The sequence below is a fragment of the Curcuma longa genome, chromosome 16 (genome assembly GCF_044706935.1).
Source record: "Curcuma longa cultivar G26 ecotype Majalengka, Jawa Barat chromosome 16, ITB_CL_G26_1.1, whole genome shotgun sequence".
NCBI classification, from domain to species: domain Eukaryota; kingdom Viridiplantae; phylum Streptophyta; class Magnoliopsida; order Zingiberales; family Zingiberaceae; genus Curcuma; species Curcuma longa.
Window position 1 is genome coordinate 8,907,082 of NC_133876.1, and position 24,770 is coordinate 8,931,851.

The window sequence follows — 24,770 nt, forward strand, 5'->3', positions numbered from 1 at the left end:
AAGATAACTCCCGATGAGATCCCTCCAATATCTAAATTATCCTGGAGCCCTCGATAGAATAATAGAAAGACAAAGTAAAAAATAAAGTAAAGGCGATGAGAGTGTAGCGTGAAGAATAGTAAAGCATAAGAGATACTAAATAATAATAGATAATGATACCTCTCTTGAGTCATCTTCCCCCTCTTACCTGATATAAAAAGAGAAGGCCAAAGACATTGTGGCTGTAGCAGTCAGCCGTGTCATCTTGATCCATGGTTGTGCTTCACCATGGGTTGAAGTAGGTTCTCTGGGGCTTGCAGGTGTAGGTTCACTGGGGCTAGCAGGTGGGGTAGGCCACTTCGGACCCGAAGGTTCTGGTGTAGAAGACTCGTCATCATCATCCCAGGAATACCTCTCTTCTTAAAGGCTTCTATTGTAACCACCATATCCCTTCGCGTATGTTGATAATCATCGTATCCATTTATGTGCTCGGCAGATCGGCAAGCCAAAAGGTCGGATTGCTTCGTAGATCAACAGACCAGGAGATCGAAGTGCTTGGCAGATTGGATCGACTCGGCCTGTCAGACTGCTTGGCAAATTGGATTGGCTCAGCCTGTCGGAGACTGTTGATATGTCACGTAAAGTCTATATTAACCAAGTCTTGAATACCACATGACCCCTATATTGATCGGGTCAAAGATGCCAAATGCTTATGGGAAGATGAATGACGACAAAGCGTAGCCACCTCAAACAATTACTTATAGTGGTGCTAGCAGTGTTGCTTTCGAGTCAAACAGCTGACTTCAAAGCTTACGCCAATCACTATCGTCGTTGCTTCCTCATCTTGACAATAATTGCATGAATATTCACCATTCAATTCTACACTGATAGACAAATCATATGTTGAACAAAAACAAAGCCCTCATTAATGAGTCCAGGTCACGTGATTGGAGGATTAGCCACACCTCATCGGTATTGACTAAACAAGCATGGTCTTCATGGATCCTCATCTTAATGCTTTCTAAAATTTATAAAAACTTTTACTTCTCATAATCTAAAATTTATCATATATTTAAAACCAATAGAGATACTTTATATAACATACATACATGAAGATAAAAACTTAGAAACTATACGAATGAATCTCAAACATACAGATACCCTTGAAGTGATATGGTTGGCAATATTTCTCAAATGTTTCGGTTGATATCTCCATGTACATCTGATACATACAAAACATTTGGCATGTATATCAATGACCACCATCTCGGATACTACCTCATACCATTGCGTCGTTCATTGCTTTAGGACCAACACAGGTCCTCGACACAGACTCGAACAACTTCTCAATCTCTGGAGCGCATCTTGTGAATGAACAATTCCAAAAGTCATACCGCTGGTTCTGTAAGTATACATATAGGCAATAATTAGTATATACAGGTACATACTGAGATCCCAGGTGGGAGGGTGACCTAGCAGAAAGTGGAACTTTGAAAGAAAGAATACCCTGATCAGTTCAATGAAAGTGATGAGTAAACCCCAGGGATGGGGGCGATTAACAATCAATCGCTCCAACAGCACTCGTGTTATCTGCTCCTGGATGCTACTATCCTGCAATTATATGGAAAAAGAGTAAGCTGCCATCCGCCGGCAAAACCAGTTAGAAAGTGCTTCAGAGAGTATTATGACAACAACAAATATTGAAGTAAATAGTGGTAATAGACAACGCAAGATTGATTTTGCTACTGCAGTGTTAACACACGAATAGAAGGGTATCACAATGATCAACTTTGTTAAATCATCAAAAAAGTAGCAGCTTCCTTGAGCACAATTAGGTCAGAGAAAAGGAAAAACCTTATTTTCCTAGAGATTCAATTGCGCATATAAAATAACCTAAAATTATTTTATTTTGCTGCTGATGTTATATGGCCACAAATACAGGAAGCATAACGCAGCATCTCATTTCGAAACAAAACAAGTTAAATAAGATTAGTCATAGGTCTGCATCGTATATGCAAGCTACTACAAATTATATACACAACTTTTCCAAAAAATATTGACATTTAAGATTTATTGTACATGTTCTTGTTTTGATAGGTAAAAAACTTTGGCTGGATGATGATAATGATGATATGTAAAGAAACTTTGAAGGCTAAGAATGACTACAGAAACTTATAATTATTCTTATGTATTTTGGGATTAGTCAATTGCAGATTTTTTAAAAATCTTTCTAGATTATTAATATCTTAGATATATATCATCAGGAGAAGGGGAGCAGCAATTTTGCCATGTGACCTAGAGGTCACGGGTTTCCTTCTGCCAAAGGCAAGGTTATTAATATCTTAGCGGGAGCCTCGTGCACCGGGCTGCCCTTTTTTTTATATATATCATCAGCAGTGCACAATCAATCAATATACTTTAAAACATCCAATAATTTTCTATAAGCTGTGAGCCTATGTTACTCGTACTCGAGTATGAATATCTGAAAGGAGGGGTGTCCAACAAGAAAACTTTGAGGTAACGAAGAGAACAAACACCAAAGTTGTGAACTGGTTTACATTTTGATAACATTTAATTATTCTACAAGAGCTCATGAGGTTCTGACAGGCAAAGGAGGTGGATGCAGCAAGGATTCTCGTCTCTGGCACTAAGCAACGTAGATGTCATGAGCATTTGGTGGAAACACCTCAAGACAAGATAAAACTTAAAATTCTACCTCTCACATGCTTGTGTTATCACAGTTGCATCTCCATATTCTACTCTTTTTCAACTCACATGAAAGTGTCATGTTTGAACTGTCCCTAGTGAGTTTTGATGTGTGGTAGTTTTCACATTCTCTTATCCTCTGTTCACCACAAAATGCTTATTCTGTTTGCTATCTTCCTATATTTTTACTGGTAGAATTGTTACAAAGGCTAGAAATGCCTAAATTTTACATGAAATATTATGCATTGAAAGTAATCACAATTAGTAAATGCAATTTAAAAATGTTATTTTGGAAGTCTTTACGTCTTTTTTTATAGTATCTTTTATACACCTGAAGATGCTTAGCCTGCTTTGCAATATTATGGCTTTTTTACAAGGAGGGATAGATAGGAAATGAAAGGGGAAGAGGAAACAAGATGAAGTAGTGGAAAAGGTTATGTGCGCCAATATTAGTTAGTTTGATTAAAAGGAAAAAAAGGGAGGCGACTACTTCAAGAATGGTGCAGATTTTCAATCAGTCATTACCATCATACAAAAAAGGAACCTTTTGCAAGTAAAATTTTATGTGATTTTCTTCATTTTCTTTGGGGTCCTTCCTTGCTTAATGAAATAATGAATCCCTTAGTCTTACTAGTGGTCCTACTGGAAATGCTAGCCTCATCATAAGTTGTCAAAAAAAGAACAAAAGCCATAATTTATCAAGTAAACATATTGGAAATAAAAAGTCATTGAAAGCCATTAAACTATTTACCAGAAGAAAATAAAATGAAATAACATAGCCTAACCTGTTTGGACTCCGCAAATAAGTACAGCAGGACAAAAGAAAAGTAATGTGTGTGGTTATTAGGGTACCGCAGTTGATTAGCAACTGCATTAAGTAAGAGGTAACGTCCTTCAGAGTCTAGGTTATTGATTAAACTCTGAAAAATTTCCATGGGTGTGCTAACTAGGTAAAGATCCAATGGGCCATTGTGATTCACTTGTTGGGTGGATGCAGTAGATTTGTTCTGTAGCAATTGTGTAGCCTGTGGCACAAAAAAAATCCCATGTAAAAATAGAGAAAAAATATTGAAGAACCAAATCTTACCCATCAAAATTTAAAAGAAATGCAAGTAGAAATCAAACACAAAAAATGCATCATGACCAAGTGTATTTTTAAAAAAATGATCCTTCCACACACCAATGTTGGATAAGAATTGCATGCAATGAGTAATTGAGTATACTAGTTCAGTTTCACTTAAGAATTGCATGCAATGAGTAATTGAGTATACTAGTTCAATTTCACTTGCATATTTGTAGGAATAGACTAGATATGAAGATGCTTCACATTATTTTTGCTTAGTTTATGTAGATAAAATAGATCAATAAAATGAAATTGAAAAGGATCCAACTAAAGCAAGTACCCAGAGTTTTGACATGGCTTTTTTTTAATAATAATAATGATAATAATAAATACAGGAGCAATAGAAGCGTCAGGTGCCAACTTGGATGTTGGAGTCTGAGTGTCTAGCATGGGTATGAACCAGATAAAAAACTATAAAGCTCCCAGTGAATGGAAAACCACATCTATAATTCTTTCAACAAGTAATGCATGTGAAAATGACAGCTTAAGAAATCCATAGGATCCAAATTCTTTTACTACATGTGAAAAAAAAGAGCTCTCAGCAAAATTAGAGAGAAAAGACCAAGATAAAGGAACTTTTTTTTACTACTTACATATATGCACACAAGCCCACTAGATTATATGTTGTTTATAACTCTAAGGTATGTTGATCTACTGAAATCAATATTCTCTAACATTATCACAAGTGGGTTCCTTTTTTGAAAATATTGAAACAACTCGACCAATGGCAGAGAAAGATTTGCAGGGATGAAGAACATACATATTTTATTTTATATTTTCTAGATTAAAATAGTGGCAGAAATACCCCAAAGCCAAGTTTTACTTGAACTAGAAGTATGGAAAGAAACAATTACCTGCATACCAATGTAAAGCACAAGTGAGTTGATCAAAGGTACATTATAACGGGTCCCAGCCAGGTTTGCTTCACTTTGAGGAAGCAGCAATCTTGGAATCAGTTCATTTATGAACGAGGATACTTCAGATGTCTGCATCATTACATGAAAAGAGCATGGAACAATTATACTTACAGCTAACGTTTAAGTTCAAGTTTAAACTAGGAATTAGTATGAAAAAAGGAAGAACATGTCCTATGACGAACATAGATCGCAATTTAGTAATATCCATAGCAATAAACCAGTTTAACCGCCTACCTTAAGGTACTCATCAATATCAGATTTGATTTGTTTTGCTTTTAAAATACCATCCACATCAGAGAGAATACGAGGTGCTTGGCTGATTTCTGGAAGCAGGTCAATCTGCAGAAAAACAACAAAACCAATGAAGGTCATATGTAATTTCTTTCTCTTGCTCTATGCACCAAAATATTTGCAAAAAAAAAAAAAAAGCATCATTTCATGAAATAGCAACCTTTAAGTTGGGAGTTGATGGATCAGGAAGCCGCATATTACGGGGAAAAGCACTTAGAATGACATTTCGCATTTGGATGCAACTTGAAGGAATCACATCACAGAAACTAAAGTGATAATCACAGAGAAACTCAGGAAAATCATGAAGCAGAACAAGCAGCACTCTAAGAGTCCCTTTATATAAAAGTTGCACCTACAGTATCACACACCAAGGCAATGATATGAGTTGGGTTAATTTCTTTCAAACAAAAATAAGAAAACAAAAAATAAACAAACCGATTCTGAAAGTTCAGCATTTCTCAAGTATGGCTCCATGAACTTGAGTAAATCAACAAGCAAGCGCTGGAAGAATGGCCAACCCTTGGGCGCATTGCATGTGAGCAATTTTGGCATGAAGCTTCTGTGACTCACCAACTCAAGCCATGCAAAGCTGTAAGAGCATGAGACAGAAGAGGGATATAAACATAAAACGATTGAATTGTTAATTTGGTCAGCTCAAGTTGTGTGGAAGATAGAAAATTGTCAAATATTTCTATAAATGGATGCAAAAAAAAAATTAAACATTTACATCAATTCATAAATAAAGTGAGATTATTATGAAAAATTTAAGTGACTACCAAACTAATCAGAGAAACATCTCTAGCCTAATGTCAGGCTAGATCAAGGTGCCCAGATTCCCTAGCAAATGTCATTAGACAGAACATGACATAAGGAGATAACACATAGTCCAATATATGTTTTACAATGTTGAACTATTTCAAGAATCATAGAATCTATGAAATATATGCATAATTAGTTTTCTGAATAGGTGAAGTGACACACCTCCATCCAGGAACTTTTAACGGCTGCAATGCATGGAAAGCATTTGAGAAAGATGTCAACACCTGCAGTTACACTTCAACATGAGATAAACCACGCTGTGGAAAGACAGACTCAAAATAAAAGATTAAAGTACAATAACATAAACATCTGAACCTGAAAGTTAACACTATCAACTATGTCAGGGGAAGTTAGATCCAAAAGCCAATTGATAAACAATCTGAAATATGGTCTTGGGCTGAAGGAAAACCTTTTCTCTTCTGCATCCTTTTGGATGACTCTTACAATAACAGATAAAATCTGTCCAAAAATAAGTATTGACAAAATAGTTAAACATGAACTTTTGCCAGAGTAAATAGTTAACAGAAGCAAAAAAAAAAAAAAAAAAAAAAAAAGATAACTGAAGTTTGAAATTAACCTTGGGAAGCAGAAGAGCTTTAGTTGATCCCTGATCCATAGAACAGTACTAAATAAAAATAAAAAGTTATTTTCCATACAATATGCTACAAGAAAAGTAGCTGCATAATTAAACATGCTCAACAAGAAGCAAATCTGACAAAAAGTTAACAGCAAGTGAACATACCTTTAACACAAGAACCACAAGCTTAGCATATGAATCAATTGAGAAAAAAGATAGCAGTTGTGATTGTTCATGCACAACTTTACAGTAAGCGACAGATAACTCCTAAAATATGCTGTAGGAATTAGCAAACCAAACAACATATGCTAAAACCAAAACTGAAGGAAACACTTGTATTACCGTGAAAACACGGAAAAAACGATCTGTGATATCATCACCCTTTAGTAAACCATTTTGTTGCAGCTGAGAAATGTAATGACTGTAGGTTGATTCATTTGTCGTGGGAAGTTCACAAATCCGGCACCAATCAGCAAAGTAGGTTGCAATCTGTATCATATTCAAAGAAATTTTCAGCAGCAACAAGATCAGTGTCCAGAAAAAAAAAAGGAAGCATCCAGAGAGAAGATGACATATCTAACAAATAGTTTCCAAAATTGATAATATAAAGAATTAGAACAGTTTTAGGCCAAAGAGTCCTGAGTTGATGTTAAGTTCTTAAGAATTAATATTAAGGTTTTAAATATATGTTCAGGTACAGGATTTTGCTCCCATGACAGAACTATATTGGAGTGCTGAATGATATTAAAACACAAAACAGGTCAGGACTAGTCTGACTGTGATGACTTAGGCTTAGGAATAATTAACAGTTTACATTATCCTACTGGCACAATCTTTTAGTATTTAATCATCCACTCTCGGTAAATCTCCTAACAAAATATATACCCCTATAATTTGCTTTAATAAGGTTATAATATTGAACTATCATGGTCTCATATTATTGTCAATCCTAGTCTGACTGTGATGACTTAGGAATAATTAACAGTTTACATTATCCAATTGGCATAATTTTTAGTATCTAACCATCAACTCTCAGTAAATCTCCTAACAAAATATATCTCACTATAATTTGCTTTAATAAGGTTATAATATTCAACTTTCATGGTTTCATATTATTGTCAATCCTACCCACCGCCTTCTGACAAATATGATGTTTGCCAATCTCTGCTTAATTTGTTGTTGAAGCCTGTATACAGATTAAAAAACAAAGACTTAACTAAGTCTGCAAATATTGCCAACTTTTATTTATTTATTTATTTGACTTAACAATGTGTCCTACTCATTTATACTAATAATAACAAATATTTGAGAATTTTCTAATTATGAGATGCTTTAAAAAATGTATAACTCGAACTATGAGTTATGTTCATATTCTTGTCATAATTTCTAAACTAAATAGTAAGTGAGCTGTAAGTGCATAGGCTAATAATTGAATAATCTTTTTCCAAAATGTTAATCTTGTTTTATATCCTCTCAAGCTTTAAGTGACCTGCATCAAACTATTTTCCATCCTGAGTTTTGTGCCTCTAATATTAAGATTTCTATCGCTTAGATTGACATGTATCTCAGCACAAGTAAGAAAAAAATCTAGGTATGGCCACCTAGAAATATTGTCAGAATGAAGCATCTCATTGTATAACACCTGATACAGCAGGAGATCTAAACTACCGATAAACGTGTCCCTGACTAGATAAAAACGTTTAAGCATCAAGATAATAAACATTGAGACAAAAATCAAAGAGGAATATATTTAGATAATGAAACAGTGCTTTTATTCAGTTTCTAAAAAAGAAAAATCATCATTAAAGTTCACACCACCACATGACAGAAAGAATTAAGTGTCAGAAATTACAAGGTGCCTGAACTTAAAACAATTTCAGCTAAACTTAGAGAATCAGCAGGGCAACAAATGAAGCAAGGATGCTACAGAACAGAGATGGAATAGAGAAAGAAGCATGGTGGAAGAGACCAAGACATTACCAACCAAACAATTTCATGCAAATGCAGTCAAACATATCGTGTTGCTTGAAAGCAAAAGTAAAGAAAGCTGAGAGAGAAAAAGAGATAAAAAATAGATAGGTCACAGAAGAAGCAAGAAAAGGTCAGCCAATTAGGTAGAACAGAGGAAGAAGAAAAGAATTAGAGCCATATGAAATTATTGTGATCATACTAGAGAACTGGTAAATGGTACAGACCTACCAACATATGAGAGCATTTCACTTTATTCTTCACTAGCTTACGATAAAGATTCAATCTAAATGAACACGATAACATAAGCATAAAAAACAAACAAGTATATGATTGAATACCTGCTCACGAAAACCAGCAGGATCAGCAGGTGATGGCTCATTAGAATCAAGCTCCTCCCTGTTTGTCAAGGAAAGACCAGAAAGACCCTGCTAAAAGAAAGGTTTAAGAAGTTGAATGTTGCACATGATGCAAATTAACATCTTGCTGAAAATGTGAGCATCAGATGAAAGCACTTTGCTGACTTAATTTATGAAGAAATACCTTCTTATCTTTGAATTGCTTGATCTTTTCTTCTCTGTTCCCAGATAAAGAAGAACTTACATTACTCTTAGCAATCTCAACTAACTGTTGCAATGATTCTGGTGACCCAGGCTTCATAGCCAACTGCAAGAACATAAATAACATAGAGAAATTCCACAAATTTTTGGAGAAAATAGAAATTGATCAGAAGAAAATTAAAGTACCTTTGACAAAGCCTCAATGAGATTGTACAGCTCTGACATGCTTACACCAGGTTCCTGAATTACCAAAGTTTGCACAAGGGATATAGCAAACTCAGTTGCAGGCTCTGTGAATGAACAGAATGGTTTAGTCCCCAGAATTCAAGATTTGCCAATGCTTTTGACACCACTTCTATTGTCTAAAGTATACAGTGAATTGAGGAACCAATCTCAAAATTTCAAAGGCATTAACAAGGCACTTGACCAAAAAAGGAAGACAAAGTTATAATCCATCTTCAAGGTTTTGCTTCATGTTTAATAGTGGGAAAGGTGATTAATAAGCAGGTGATTACATTCAAATTATAGAATAAAAAGCTTACTTGTTTAAGCAGGTATAAACCTTTATAATCAAGTTGAAATATTCAACAGACATGCATTATTCTGCTGCACTATAAGTGCAAGTTCACTATGAGAAGTAGACAGCAAGGGTTGTTTGATTTCCTATTAAAGTGTGTGTGTGTGTGTGTGTGTGTATAACAGAAAACATTGAAAGATAAACAGCATATAATAAGCTTTTCTAATGAATAATAAATTTTCTAATGGGAGTGAAGGGATAAAAGAGAATCACAGAGAGAAGAAATAAAAGTTATCTGTCCAATGAATTCAAAATGAATAAATCAAAGATGGGACTAGGGGAACCGAGAAAAGGGCTCGGTAGAAGGGTAGATGATAAAGACCTTTACACAAAACAAGTTGGGGAGAGAAGGGAGAGAAAGACCTAAATACTATAGATTAACATAGTTGATAGAGGAATTGCATGGTTGCCTATAAGTTACTCAGATGAAGTCATCTTTCAGAAACTCTAATTAATAATGTTAATGACCAGCAACAAAACAATTTAATTTCAAACAATATTTTTGCATTATGTTTTTTTCCTCGTAAAAGCCAAAGATGAATCAAATCACTAAGAATATATATGCAGTAATAGGTGGCAGTACCAAGTGATGGAGAAGGTACTAAGTTTTATTTCTTTTAAGTAGATTCAAGAAGCATGATTCAGTATATGCCCCCAATTAAGAAACAACAAAAATCTCCTCTGGCTTCACAAACCAAATTCATCCTTTATGGACGTCACAATGTAATTTGGCGCTTAGTCACAAGCATCATCTACAGTAAAAAATTATCCAACATCAAAATGAATAGCTAGTTTTTTGACGTACTATTCCTTCCCCCGCCTATAAGTTTAGCCAAATGGATGTTGTATTCAGCAAGGTTGAGCAACTCAGAACGAATAAGGCCCACGGTTATCTCTTTGTTAAACTTTCGTTCGTCATCAGAGTAAATTACCTGGAAAAAAATTATAGGAATAAAAACTAAGTGCAATCTGACTCCAAAACTAAAATTATTCAATTCAAATGGAATATAAATGAGAAATAAAACAGAACATGACAGTCACATTAATAAATATTTTTATATTGTCAAAATTGGCTACAGTTTATAAATCTACTATGTTCTTCAAACCAAACCTCAAATAAGAAAAGGCTAATTATGAATGACATTGTATTGATATTATCAAAGAAAGGTTCAACAAAAATGTCCAACACAGAGCTAACAGTGGGCGCGTACCCAGCTTGTCAATTCTTTGACAACAAGTTTGCAAACATCTCGTATGGCGGCCAGAATTGCTAGATGGGAAGCAATATGGAGAGCATTTGATGCATTTTCATACAAGCTCTTGAAAACCTGAATTACCCAGCAATGTTATTATATTATACCTAAAATTCTTGCAAGCTACTCAAACAATCGACAAACCTTTTGGGCTATAGCTAAGGAGGCTTCATCTCGACTTTCACATTTCAAGATGATCTCTGGCACATCAGCAACCACTCCCTAAATACATTTATGAAAAAAGTAAACAGCAGGAAGAAAAAAATAAAATAAGTGTTGACAAAGAAAAGAGACAAACTAACCTGAATTTCCATGTCTCTGGCATCTGCAGCAATCATGGCTTCCAACTGAAAGAATTTTGTGTAATTATAATCGTAGTGGAAAAATTATTAACTGAAGCTTTGGAAAAATCTTGAATAAGATCTAAATTAAATAAGATGCAAATTAACAATAAATAAGTCAACAATGCTAAAATTCTAGAGTAATTTGAAGGGTGAGAAGAAAATCTGATCCAACATTAGAGAGAAAATAAGGCAGCATTTGTTGAGAAAATATTTTCCAATCATGTGTTGGAAGAAAGAAAAACTATCATTGATATGAATTTTCAAAGAATAATCAGATTTTTTTTCAAAATTGTTCTTTATTGCAAAGGTCGATCAGATTTTCTTTATTTCCAATTTTCAAATTATCTTTTTTTCCGTGAAGGATGTGTAAATTTTTTAAAAGTAAATGCAATCTAAATGCACAAAGCAAAGAAACAGATAATGTCTATCTTCTAACTAATTGCACCAGCATTACATCGAAAACCTCAGAAAAAAAAACACATGTTTATGATAGTCAAAATGATCTTGATCTCTTATTTTGTATAGCTACCCCTCTTAACTCTTTCATGAGTTCCCTCTTTCAATCAAAAGAAGTTTCATAATCGGATAAAATAATAGTAAGTAGTTAATGGTTTCTACATATCACTTTGACCAACATTTCTTCTGTGTCTAAGTCATGCACGCACCCGATTCCTCCCCAAGGTCCATGCCACATTCAATCAATAACACAACAAACAAGACAGAAATTCACAATTTGGATCCAATTCAAGTTAGTTTTAAGCCCTTTAAGGTGTCACCAAAGACAAGTAGTCATTTCTCTTTCTAAATGCAATACTGGGCAGAAGGTTTACACGATCGTCCACTAAAAGCAAGGGATCATAGTCCAAGCGCATCAACGAGAATATAGATTAATACACTTACCAGTGTACCATTTGCTCTGCACTTAAATATATCACTGATGCTTATACCTAAGCTCATTGAAAAAAAAAGATAGAAAAAGAGAGGGACTACAATGAGAATTACATCAACATAATCCTTGTGTACTGATAACTTACTAATTGTATCTGGTACAGGAAAAAAATCAGAAGATCCAAATCCTTGCAACACACATGTTCTCCCATTTATACGATAAAATTGCATAACAATTATTTAATGAGCATCTTACTTAAATACAGAATAATGAACAAACAAGAAACCATGATTACTCGCATTTGCACCCATCGCATAACAAATAATAATGCACAAGCATACAAGAAACATTTGATTTCAGAAAATTGAAAATTTCCAATTGTCCATTTTTATTTGAATACAACAGCGTTAGTGCTTAAATGATTGATTCCAAATATCATTAGAGGTGATCCTAAAAGTATGAGTTTTAAACTTCACTGTAATACAACTAGGGTTTACAAATCTCCTGTATAAATCAAATTTAGTCTAATTCTAGTAAACCACTTGGCATACGTAACAGTTGCATAGTTCCAAGTAGTATGTACCAAAAAATCTCACGCAACACTAAATGGGATATAATTTATCAGTCCACCTCTATGTAATTAACGACCATTTTGAGCAAATCATTTTCTGTAGAAATACTGCATTAGCATACAACCATAGGTAGAATCAATGAACCTTTTGAGCAACTTGCAAGTATTTCTCCAAAGCTTCCCCTGTGTTCAGCAATGATTCAGGTATAGCAGCTCCCAGACGATCCATAGCAAGTGAAGCAGATGGTGCCACCACATTCGTCAAATCCTGATATAAAAAGAAAAGAAAAAAATGAGTGTGTACATAGTTTCAGATAAAAAGTATCATAGTTTGCAACACCGACTTTGGTTGCAACTGCTGGATCAATCGTGTGCAGATCTGCAGAAGTAACAACAGAAGCAACAGAACTAATTTCACCCCCATGTTGGGTAAGACTATCAGTAGCACCATAATTTGGGGAGACACTGCAAGAATATTTTAAAAAACAAGTGTTATCACAACAATTTGAAAGTTAGTTTACTAACTGCAAAGTAACTAATTAATACCTAAGTAGTTGTGCTGATCCTCGCTCTGACTCTTCTGAGATAAGGTCCAAGGGCTGAGTCGTGCTGAAGGGAGCTACTTGTGAAGTGGCATAGACATTGGAACTGACACTAACAGAACTTGAATCATACACACGTGACAGAGAAGAATTACCCACAGAAGTGCCCAGACCAGGAAGGCCAAGAGATGCAGCAGTTGAATTCTGACCAGATTGATTTTGCCAAATATTCTTGATAAAATCCTACATGGAAATGGGGAATAAAAAATAAAAGGAGCTGAGCAAAATGTTATTAACCATGCAATAACATCAGGTTTTTATTTTACATCATAGACACGCTGTTGTGAAAGGGAGAGGTGGCCAGGCTTTGGCCGAAGTGCCTCTGGAATTCGTGAAAGCGGCCCTTGTGCATAAAGGGCATCAAAATATGCAGGTCCAGATGCTTCCCTTTGTTTCCTCATGGCAGCCAATGAAGGGGCCATCTCTCCATCAATCAATTCAACAGCCTAACAAAGAAAATTCCTTAACAAAAAGTTGCTCCAATAGTTGTAATTTGCAAGAAAACATAATAACAAAGTAATTAATTTATAACATCAAGAAATCACATTTTAAAATCCCTTGCGCATCTCAAAAAAATTTAAGTTAGAATAAGTATAGTTAATATTAATCTCAGTAGTCATACTTCCACAGAAAGATACAATTACTATATTTTAACATCTTAAATAGGACGATCTAAATATCAATAAGAGTCAAAAGGCTATATGTTAAGAACTGTTGTTCAGCCTAACAAGAGAACCAGTAGAAATTTGCAGAAACAAATATTTGATAGAGTTGCAAGCAGACAACAAAAGCATGCACCACATCATACCCAAATAAACTCAGAAAGAATGTTCATTTGGTGGAGCATAAAAGACAACATAGAACAATACATCTCCAAGCCGACTCTAAGAGAAGTACTAGCATAAATTTGCCATAAATTTTGTACCCAATATATTCAGTATTTTACTAATTTTTAAAGACATTTTCTGTGTCTATATCCAATCCTTCTATCACAAAATTTATTCTGAAAATCAGTATTTGGTAACCTAAATAATCATGTAAAATTAGCCTATCACGAGGAAGAATTCAGGTTGAGTTAATTTTCAGCTGAGCCAGATTATATAATATTATCAATTACCAAATGTCTGAAAGATCTGCTTTAGCTTATCCCCATTTTATTTAATTTTGAGCAACTATACTAAAAAACAGATATTTGTTTAAATTTTGCTTTAGGCTATTACTTAAACAGGGATGTATTCAAACTAAAATAGAATTACAGAATCACAAGCAATAAATATTTTCGTACGTCATTGCAATATAATAACAAGGGAGAACATAGAAATGAAGAAATGCAGGAAAAAAAACATGTGCATTGTGCATCTCAAGATCGTGCATAACATCTAAGTAAAAAAGAAGAGAAATTGTGTACCTTCTCTGATGCTACATTCTCAATTACAGCACAACCAAGATCAAGATGATCAGTTGTGAGGATCTGAACTATTTGCTCAACCCGATCATTTGCCACATTCAAAACTTGAAGAAGACCTCTTAAATTACTTGAAAGGGCTACACGAAGAGGTTCCTAGTAATTCAAAGATTAAGAACACAAAAACATGAAAACAGACATAAACAATCCTGAGCAACACTGCTAGTCAATCAGCATATTTTACATAAATTAAATCAATACTCCAAGACAATATACAAATGCAATTAAGAAAAGAAAAGGTAGAAAACAGCGCTCAGGTGATCTACGATCCATAAACCTAGCAATAAAACATAGGAACCTTGCAAGTCACATGAGCCAAGCTTCCAGCTAGAGTCCCGACCATTAGATGGGCAGAACGAGATATGACACCATCATCAGTTTCCATGGAATAATCCTAAAAGAAAAGAGAACATGGAATCGGAGAAAAAATGTGAGAGAAAAAATAGTTAGGGCATAACATTTACTGAAGAAAGACAGTAACCTTCAAAACAAGTTCCTTGGTTGTCCTACTAGCAATGGTAACACTTCGCTGAATAACAGGAGATACAATTTCCCTTATGGCCTTATCCATTGCCACTTGAATAATTCTGATATATCAAAAAAAATATCACAAGACCATGATATTGATGTGAAAGGCTTATTAACATGATAATTAAACAAATAGAAGCAAATACCTGTGAAAATGCATGTTTGACCCCATAGAACTAAGTTTTGGATTAATATTGATATATGAGTCAGAATTGGGAATTATTGTCAGAAGCTGCAAAGACAAACCAATTACATTAAGCATAAGGAATGTGATGCATATGAAAAATCAATCAAAAAAGAATAAATTTGTAGTATAACAATTTGCATGACAAGTAATTTATTGATACAAGAAATAATTCATAGATTTCTAAATCAACCTATGCAAAATTTATGCAAGTCAACAATCTCTAATAATAATCAAATTATGCAAGTCAACTGGTTTTCTAACTAAGCTTCACAGTTCCCACTTCATAAATGAATATTCACTTTTGTAAATCATACAAAACCCAATCAAGTCCTACATAGCTTACATCCAACAATCAGCTTGACATAAAAATATTACTCAACCAGATTTCAAACAGTTAGAACAATGTGTCCCAAAAAATTTTAAACAAAAAATGAATGAAAATATAAACCTGGTTCAGAGAAAAAGGTGAAGGTGATGGAGAAGGTGAAGGGGAAGGCGATGGGGATGGTGGAACATGAGCCAAACCCTGAACAGATGGAACTCGTTCAGGTACATTTACAATGCCAATTTTGTCTTCCTCCAAAATGGAACCTGAAGTGATATGTGGAGCAGCAGCATACTGCCCCAGGACAACAGCACAAAAGTATAAAACATGGTTAGAAGAAAAAAATATTGAAGATTCATCAAATGAGGGAAGGGAAAATCCACTAACTACTTGAGCTATTGCACTGGGATGGCTTGCTGAATGAGATGAACTATTGACCTCAGTTTGCAATTCTACATGACTCAATGGAGGCAACAATCCTGAATTAATTTCGACAAGTGGTGGCTGAGCTGCAGTTATATCCTTATTTGAAAAATCTGGATTGCCCTCCACTTCCCGAGCCTTTTCTATCAAAAGAGTTGTTGGTTTAACTTCTTTCATATCTACACTAAGATTCTTAAACAAAACCTGCAATGCAAGAATAAGATTTGGAATAACTGCATAAGCCTAAAATCTCTTACATAGCTGCTTCAGCAATCAAGAACAAAGTGGTTCTTACCTCTATATCAAATTTCAGATTCATTTTGAGGTTTGGAAGATTATAGATCTCAGTAAGCAAACTTAGAATCCCCATTGTCCAAGGGTTGGGAGGTTGATAAGCTAAACTGGAATGGCATGGTTCCAAAATCTAAAATAGATGACAAGTAAATAAGCAAACAAAGAAGAGAACAATATTCTAAACAACTAAAATCTAAAAGGAACTACCTTTGAGGTGAATGGGATTACAGCAATCATCAGACCTTTTTCATATGCCTAGCAAGAGAATCATAATTCATTTCAGCGCACCAAGAAAATTAAGATAACAAAAAAAGAGGGAAAGAAAGGTAACTTCAGTTATAGAAAGGAAAGAAAACTGCTGCCTGCTAAAGTGAAATAATGACAAGACAATCGGTAATTTGCTTTCAAGGAAGGATGAAAAGGAATGATGGATAATAATTTCAGTGAGGCATTGTATAACAGGTATACACTCTTAAACAAACTTTAAATGCCAAATTCCAATGAAGACAACAAATCCTCAGTATGATTCAACTCATGAATATAAACAAAATGTTGCTGCTTGACATCAAATACTTAATTTAGTTTATTTCAGCCTTGACTGTATGAGAATCAACAAGGTAAAACTAGATCACTCTCAATTTACCTGTCATATATACACTAATAGAAAAATAAAAATAAACCATTAACTGGTAAAATTTGTCCAAACAGGAAGAAAGAAAAAAACAGATGAAGGGGAAAACCTAACAAGCCTAGCCTAATTGAATCCACTTCTCTAACAAGATTATGTAACCTAGGTAAATCCACTTCTAGAACAAGATTATGTTGTTTGAAACACATCAGTCATACCAGTATTTAATTGTACACTATCAACCAAGTACAATAAAATAAGAATGAAGCTCCTAGCTAAAACCTCGTCAGGGAAGCTTGGCAAAGATGGCTTCAAGCAAGTGATATAATAACAAAAATTAGCCAAATAAAAACAAAATCAACAGCCTCCACGAGTGAACTACTAATATCATATCTACAATGACCATTCCTTTTAGATAGAACATGATAAACTTGCAATTACCACTAGCAGTGATAGACAACAGTGATCACTAAAATATGAAAATGATCTTCTCTAGTGTTCCCTTGGCAATTTAAAATGAGTAGAATGGTCCAAAGTTGAAGGAGATAGCTGCTTTGCTAGCTTAGGCACTGGCACTACTCAGCTTAGTCAAAAAGGGTACAAAAATAACATTTCTGTTTCTTGCACTTCTCCTAAACCATGATAAGTATTTACTATTTATTACATTAATTTAGCAACTAATATAGTTTTATCTTGACTGATTTATCATATTCAGTTTGCTCCAGAGTAGCAGCAAATACTAATTCCCTGATGGGGCTCCATGTAGATAAGATAACCAAGACAAACCACTTGTATGATCCTGAAGCAATTTCGCCACTCACAGTTCTAGTAAAAAACCATAAAAATAGTTGGTTTCAAGTTGTCTCTTGCATTTATCCTGAACCATATTAAGAATTTATTATTTACCACATTAATTTTAGTTACTGATATGGTTTTATCTTGACAGGTTTATCATGCTTCAGTTTTTCAGAGTAACAGCAGAAACTTATTCCCTAATAAGGCTCCGCATGGAAAAGTTAACAGGAACAAAATGCATCATCATATTCGGCATTGGCGTCATTGTTGACATCATTAAGCCATGTAAGTTGGGGGTCACCTAATGTAACACCCTCCAATTCATGGAATATATGATAATGGCTTAGCACGAAAATGAAGACTCCAATACTATGTTAGACTGAGATCTCCGTCTAAAGATATTTTGTTTTATTAAGCCTACCTGGTTGTTGTAGTTGGGGAGTCTTCACTCAGCTGACTGCTGGCCTCTAAATGCTTAAATAATATCCTTAAAAGAAAATGTTAGACTAGTTTTAGTGTAGAAAGTTTCTAGACAACTTTGTTGTTCTTGTGGTACCACTGAACCTAGCCAGTAGCCTACTCTCCATATGTAGGACCTATATTCAAAAGCAATCAATCTTAATATTTTCTCAACAAAAATATAGATCTTTATTATTCACATTTATGAGTATATATTCTCTGCTTTAACAAAATAGCAATTGTTAAGCTTAGTTGCACAACGGGCACAGTAAGTAAAGGGTTTGACATAGGACAAAGAATCAAATTGTTTATAAAATTGTATAAGTTATTTAGATGCATAGTGTTAAAAATATGCCACATCAAATAGTAACTTTATTAGTTTTTTTAGTCTCTTTCTTCAAATTCATTTTGATTTTTTTATCATGGTAAATGAATTCATTATATTTTAAAAATCTGTGCATGGACGTTCAAAATGCTAACCAAACATCAAGACATTTTTCTGAAAATTTTCATAAAATATGTGATTTGGTTATTAATTATGTATTCCTCAAGCAAGAATTTCTCTTTAATATTAGCCTTCTATCATCATAGCCTGAACAACTTTCTTCCTTTTTGTTGTGATTCTATTTCATTCCTTATCTATGATTCTCTTATCATAAAGATATTTCATTTATTTCATATTCTAAGAGAAAAATTGTCTCCAACATACTAGCTCAATCCTAATAATTATTAAATCATTAAGATAAAACATAATTTTATTTGAAAATAATGTCAACAGTACACTAGTTTTTATTATTGTTACTTATTTATCAAAAGTATTATTTATAATATTCTTAATTATTCATTATTTTAAATTTTTATTAATATAAGTATTGTTTTCTAATTTTATGACAAGATATTATCCAAATATATTATGTTACATAATTTAATGCTAATTTACAAATATTATTAATAAATTTAATTAATAGTTGTTAGTAAGTAATATTTTTTATCACTTACTAATAACTATTATTTTTTTATTATTGTTGCTTAATAATAATTGATTAATAGCCGAATATTCCTAAATGATTCTTCTCATAACTTGCCCATGTCCTTTTAGTTTGGTGCACTAGATGAATGAAAAGAGATAAGAAATAAATAATAAAAATTATTATCATTTATGATTAGAAAATATTGTAAAAAAAAATATGTAAGAGATTGGTAGGGAATAAATCTGGTTTATTTTCTTATGCCCCCCTATCACTATAAGCTCTTCGAATTTACTGGAGCATAATATTCTTCATTGTTATGTTTTTTGAAATCCAACCCTTACATTAAATAATTTTGTTCATTTTAGACTTTTTATTATGGATCCCAATCCAGTTATCCTACCAATTCGATACAGCCGATAAATTTTATGACCAGCCAATACTGATCTGTGAATTATAATTAACAAAGTATATCAGCCTTATAAATGATTTGTTATTTAAAATAATTATGAGGATTCAAAGTAAATTTTGAGAGCATAATTGATATTAACTAGCAACCAAAAAATATTTTATCTCACATATTGAAGAAATTTGTTTTTACATTTTTTCCCCGAAATTTGTTATTTTCTTTCAATCCAACCCACCAATCCAATTGATGCAGACAATTGTGTAGAATCGCTTGCACCAACAATATGTAGATTCATGACAATTGTGTAGGATCGCTTGCACCAACAATATGTAGATTTATGATCAACCCATCCCGATAGCAATTCCACAAATCATGGCAAACAGCTACTTTCTGATAGTGATATAGTCTTGTCTTATTTATAATCCAAATCTGTTTGTTACTTAATCACTCACTGCTTGCTCAAAGTTATCTTAGATATCTATTGTTTAAACATTCCTGTGCAAGCAAGTTTATACCTTCTTCAATTGTTAAATAACAAGAAAAAAAAGCTGCTGTTCAGCACTCAATCATACCTCTTTTCTATATTAACAGTCTTATGGTGGCTTTCACTTAAAGCAGAATGGTATCAATAGCCTCTCACGTATAACATACTATGCATGTCAAATCCCAATGCTTTAGGCTCTTTCTTAAGAACAAGGGAAAGGAGATAAGGGAAATGAAAGGGAGATAACTGAAAAGGAAGGGAAAACCCTTTTACCTCATGAGAAGAAGCGAAAGGAGGGAAGGAACTGGAAAAGTACAAAAACTACCCCCATTACCCATCTTATTCTTGTCATCTTCTCCTCCTCAATCTCGTTCGGCCTGCGACAAACTTACTGCCAGAATCGCCGTCTGCATCCTGCGCTCACATCCCTTCACACGCAGCATGGTCGCTAGGACCGTGGCCAGCATCTAATAGCTCGCTTGCTCACCTAGTTGATCACACACCACCTGCATTGTCACTCGCTCACTCACAGCCCAACCACTCGTGGTCAGCACCACCTCCTTCCTGCCTGACACACACTGCCCCCACCATCTCTCACCCGCCTGATCGCACAGTGCCTGCCCTCCACTTGTGAGGTCATAATGAAGGTGCAAATGAAAAGAAGGGCAGTGAGATATTTTTTGCATAGCTTTGCTTAAAGATCCGCACTTCCAACCAGCTTTGAGTGGAAGTATTTGGGGTTAAAAGAGGTTCCACTGAACAGATTTGGAACCCTTTCCACAGCATCTTCTTCCTGTGGAAATGAAGGGAAAGGCAGCTTATCGTGTATTGGGTGTTGTACCTTTCCGCAAAAGCCAGAAGAGATTTCTTCCCACAGAGGTAAACACAACCTCAAACTCTATTGTGATATCAATCATCCAAAAAAGATGAATTTAGTTAAATTCGTATTGCCAATAGTATAGCAAACTTAAAACTGTAAATAGGGATACCTCTATGATCAAAGCTTTTGGATCAATTTCTTTGGCACGCAATGCTTGATTCCTACCAATGGTAAACTTCCCAAGCCAACTACCAAGATTTTTAAGAAGTGATCTTTCTTCAGAACTTGATTTAATAAGATCAGATCTTAGCAACACCTAAACAAAAAAATTAAATTAAATTATAAAAAAACAAAGTAAAAAAAAGTAACATAATCAGTACCACTAAAACAATTTGAGATGAACTGAAACAAGAACCTTGCAGTTCTCATAGGTAGCTTTCACTATCTCCTTATTTAGCAATTTTGAGTTAACTTTGTCCAGGAATTTTAAGTACAAGTCATGAAAATTTGGTTCAATGCTTGCTCTACAAGAGAAACCATTAATAAACATACCAGCAAACTTCAATCATAATCAAAATGGAAGTATGGACATGTAAATGGCATTAGAGAACATCAATATCAACCTTTTCATCACCATATACTGTGCAAACCAAGGATAATATTGCTCTTTGAGAAACTCATTGAACTCTTTAGCTTTTGCCTCCATGTTTGAAGTTGAAATGTTGTTGATCATGAACAATATCTTGTCTTGGATTTCTGATGGAGGAACCTAACCCAAAAAAGGAAGGATTTTTCAACATTTAGAAAAAACAACAAAGTACAACATTAATGGATTAAACATCCTAGGGTTTGAGAGTAACCTCTATTGGTGTATCTCTCTTCTCAGATGCAGCAACAAGTGTTTCAATGTTCAAGGCAGCCCCGAAACCTATGCTGTAAGAAGGTTGCCGAAGCATGCCTATAAAAATAAATATCAATCAAGTTTGATACCAATAAACCAAAAAGTATGAAGAAATAAAAATAAATTTAAAAAATAGGCATGACAGCACCTCAACCCTGCATTGCATGTTCCACATGGTAACAGAGGGAAAAAGAACCAAAAAAACTGCCACTCTAACGAAACTTTTTCTGCCTTACCAGAAGGTGTTGCACTCCGAGCACGAAGAAAACCAGCGGATGATGTTGCAGCAGTTGCTGTGGCAACAGAATGATGAGATGTGGTCTGCAAGTGATGTAAAATATTTGTCACCAGATTGATAAGTATTAAAGAGCATTGATGAAAAAAAAAATCAATAATGAAGTGATAACAAAAGTCATGCCATGAGCCTCCACTGGTGCTTCAATGAATTTAGAAGAGAATTTTAACTTCAGTCTCATCACCCAATAAACCAAACAAATACCTTCTGATTAGTGACTGATTCTGCTGATCCAGAAAGAAATGGAGACTGCACAGTATGTGATAAAAGAGGTTTTGTATGAGTGACAGACATGGAGGAAGCTTTGCTCCTTTCGCCAAGAAAACCCTGATGGCTCTGCTGCAACTGCAAAGAGGAAAACTGTTGGCCCAACGGTGTAGAAGCTGAACCCATCATCTGCCATGATACATCAGATGCCTGTGTAAAAAATTAAGAAATTTTAAGAATGAGATGGTGATGTCTAAAGAAAGCAACAAATAATCAAAATACAAAATGGAATACTCTCAAAATCATCCAAACTCTTATCTGCGATCAGCAGAAAACTATATATAAATCCAAACCAAGCTTTTATAAAGACAAGAAAGAATGGATAGGCATGCAAGGTATATAAGGGATTTTTACCAATACATACCTCCATGGTTTCAGTAGAAGGTACTCCAGAGCCTTGTTGATCAACACTAATTGAGTTAGTGCTATATGAATCTGACTGGCTAGACGAAATTCTTGTGAGTGCCCGTTCAATGAACGAAACCAATTCAGCATGTGTACCACGCAAATGAGATATCTGTAATATGTGATTGCAATATGAGGGCCACTCAACTAGCCGATCTGTAAACTTCTCTATTGCAGTGGCACCAAACATAAACATCTGGTTCAAACAGAAATTCAGTTAACATCTAGAAATAGAAAATATAAAGCAGGAGGCAGAAGATATATACAGACTTTAGAATCAACAGGTTTACGCAATGCATCAATAACCGCACGTAAAGCAATACCAAGCGTAAGATGTGTCACCAGTTGGTGCTTTATTAGAGAACCTGTGCAAATTGGATAATAAAAAATGTTTTAATAGCAAAACAAAACATTAAAATGGCAAACAGATAGAAATCTTACTGCAAATTTTAAGGCAATCACTACAGAATGAACATATTGAAGTTAGTTTTAGCAACATATTGGTTGTTGGCGAGTCTGGCTGGAAGGGAATTTGGACTAAAAAATTCTAACCTAAGATACAGCTGTTTTTGATGGAGAAATACCCTGAGTTGGGTAAACTCTTCAGTTTTGGGCAAAAACAACAAGCAAAATATCTGCTCCAAGGAATTTGTTGCATTTAAATTTTTTGCACTTCATTATGCAAAATGACTTACAACATCAATGAAGATTTTTGCAATAGACTCTTCAACATGGGTGCCCTACTTTTCTCAATTTCATGTATGCTCAAATACCAACAAATACCAACTGATATGCTTGTCCAAGAGTTGCAAGGTTCATTTTGGCATTTCAACTAAAAGGTTAAGTTAGTGCAAAAAGTTACCTCAGAAATGAACTCTAGTAAATGCCAAAAAGATTGCAAGGCAACAGTACACACATGAAGATATGTGTATCAAATACCCTTCGTAGACAATAATAGTGAATCAACATAAGCAAAAATAGTGTACTGCAAGCAGAAATACAGAAATGCCTTTTGTGGTATTCCTTCTAAAGGAAATTTATGAGAAAATACATACATAACTAAACATGTAAAATTTATTAAGAACGATTTCTAAGTTGAGTAAACATCAAAAAGGAAATAAAAGAAAGAACAGACACATAGCACAAGAAGAAAATATATTAAAAGGAAAAGGGCATGACAAATTGATAAATAATGACTCAATTTCTTTTGAGAAATACATTCTAAAAGGAAAGAAAATGTTCGACAAGCATGGAGAACAGTCTGAAATATTAAAAAGAAAAGGACCTCACAGTTGATAAATAATGTGCATCAAGTTAGACTCTCACCGACGAGCAGTGCAACTAACTTTAGTTGCCTTTCAGGATACTTAGGGAAGAACTTGTACTCATCAAATAGATTCTGAATGATAAATTCGTAGATCTTCTGCTCCCTGATATTAGTTGGACAAATAAAAAACTCTACAATTAGAAAATAAAAGAGAAGTAAAAGGCATAGATTCTCAAATAATGTAATTAATTAGCACAGAAAAACAAAAATCTATGGCTACCAATTTCTTTGTGAATGCTTACAGCCTAAGTGGATAAAGGAATCAACAAAGGATTTGAATTTTGAAGGAATGGTAGCAGAATCAGTAACTTCCCATAGATTTTCTACAATTGTTGATATATGAGAAACAATAGTTCAATTTCAAGTACTGTATTTCTGTGTATCCTAGATATCTGTTAAGAGGCTTGAATCTGTTTTTCCAAAGAAAAGCTACCACAAATGAAAAACTGGAAGTTCCCAGATTAATTACTCAAGATGGGTGTTCAATCCATAAAATAATAAATATGGACAAGCCAAAATAATTGTCACTGCTGTAAAATGGAGTGTGAAGCACATTGACTTGATAAACAATGCCACATTTGTCTTGATTGAACATCAACATAGGCATTTCTTTC

General features: G+C 34.2%; 1 protein-coding gene across 3 annotated transcripts in view; it reads right to left on the bottom strand.

Annotated features, from left to right (window-relative positions):
- Nucleotides 1-1,029: 1,029 nt before the first annotated feature.
- LOC141847325 (uncharacterized) overlaps nt 1,030-24,770 on the bottom strand; it is a 30,382-nt gene continuing 6,641 nt past the window's right edge. For 2 of the 3 annotated variants that reach the window (XM_074735341.1, XM_074735340.1), the window contains exons 12-51: nt 24,156-24,259; nt 23,100-23,194; nt 22,789-23,025; nt 22,362-22,574; nt 22,099-22,183; nt 21,822-21,919; nt 21,585-21,730; nt 21,377-21,485; nt 21,131-21,277; nt 16,606-16,653; nt 16,400-16,528; nt 16,072-16,308; nt 15,805-15,975; nt 15,316-15,401; nt 15,123-15,228; nt 14,940-15,035; nt 14,585-14,737; nt 13,443-13,622; nt 13,121-13,359; nt 12,919-13,039; nt 12,720-12,842; nt 11,073-11,117; nt 10,915-10,992; nt 10,729-10,845; nt 10,323-10,449; nt 9,127-9,230; nt 8,924-9,046; nt 8,722-8,808; nt 6,755-6,901; nt 6,578-6,679; nt 6,413-6,460; nt 6,151-6,294; nt 5,998-6,059; nt 5,452-5,605; nt 5,177-5,368; nt 4,960-5,064; nt 4,663-4,794; nt 3,471-3,710; nt 1,486-1,590; nt 1,030-1,381 (exon numbers count right to left, since the gene is read on the bottom strand). In XM_074735341.1, the coding sequence (XP_074591442.1) occupies nt 1,259-1,381; nt 1,486-1,590; nt 3,471-3,710; nt 4,663-4,794; nt 4,960-5,064; nt 5,177-5,368; nt 5,452-5,605; nt 5,998-6,059; nt 6,151-6,294; nt 6,413-6,460; nt 6,578-6,679; nt 6,755-6,901; nt 8,722-8,808; nt 8,924-9,046; nt 9,127-9,230; nt 10,323-10,449; nt 10,729-10,845; nt 10,915-10,992; nt 11,073-11,117; nt 12,720-12,842; nt 12,919-13,039; nt 13,121-13,359; nt 13,443-13,622; nt 14,585-14,737; nt 14,940-15,035; nt 15,123-15,228; nt 15,316-15,401; nt 15,805-15,975; nt 16,072-16,308; nt 16,400-16,528; nt 16,606-16,653; nt 21,131-21,277; nt 21,377-21,485; nt 21,585-21,730; nt 21,822-21,919; nt 22,099-22,183; nt 22,362-22,574; nt 22,789-23,025; nt 23,100-23,194; nt 24,156-24,259 (5,158 nt within the window). In that variant the 3' untranslated portion in view covers nt 1,030-1,258. Of the gene's footprint in view, nt 1,382-1,485; nt 1,591-3,470; nt 3,711-4,662; nt 4,795-4,959; nt 5,065-5,176; nt 5,369-5,451; nt 5,606-5,997; nt 6,060-6,150; nt 6,295-6,412; nt 6,461-6,577; nt 6,680-6,754; nt 6,902-8,721; nt 8,809-8,923; nt 9,047-9,126; nt 9,231-10,322; nt 10,450-10,728; nt 10,846-10,914; nt 10,993-11,072; nt 11,118-12,719; nt 12,843-12,918; nt 13,040-13,120; nt 13,360-13,442; nt 13,623-14,584; nt 14,738-14,939; nt 15,036-15,122; nt 15,229-15,315; nt 15,402-15,804; nt 15,976-16,068; nt 16,309-16,399; nt 16,529-16,605; nt 16,654-21,130; nt 21,278-21,376; nt 21,486-21,584; nt 21,731-21,821; nt 21,920-22,098; nt 22,184-22,361; nt 22,575-22,788; nt 23,026-23,099; nt 23,195-24,155; nt 24,260-24,770 lie in introns of all 3 variants that reach the window. The other variant, XM_074735339.1, reaches the window with a different exon arrangement.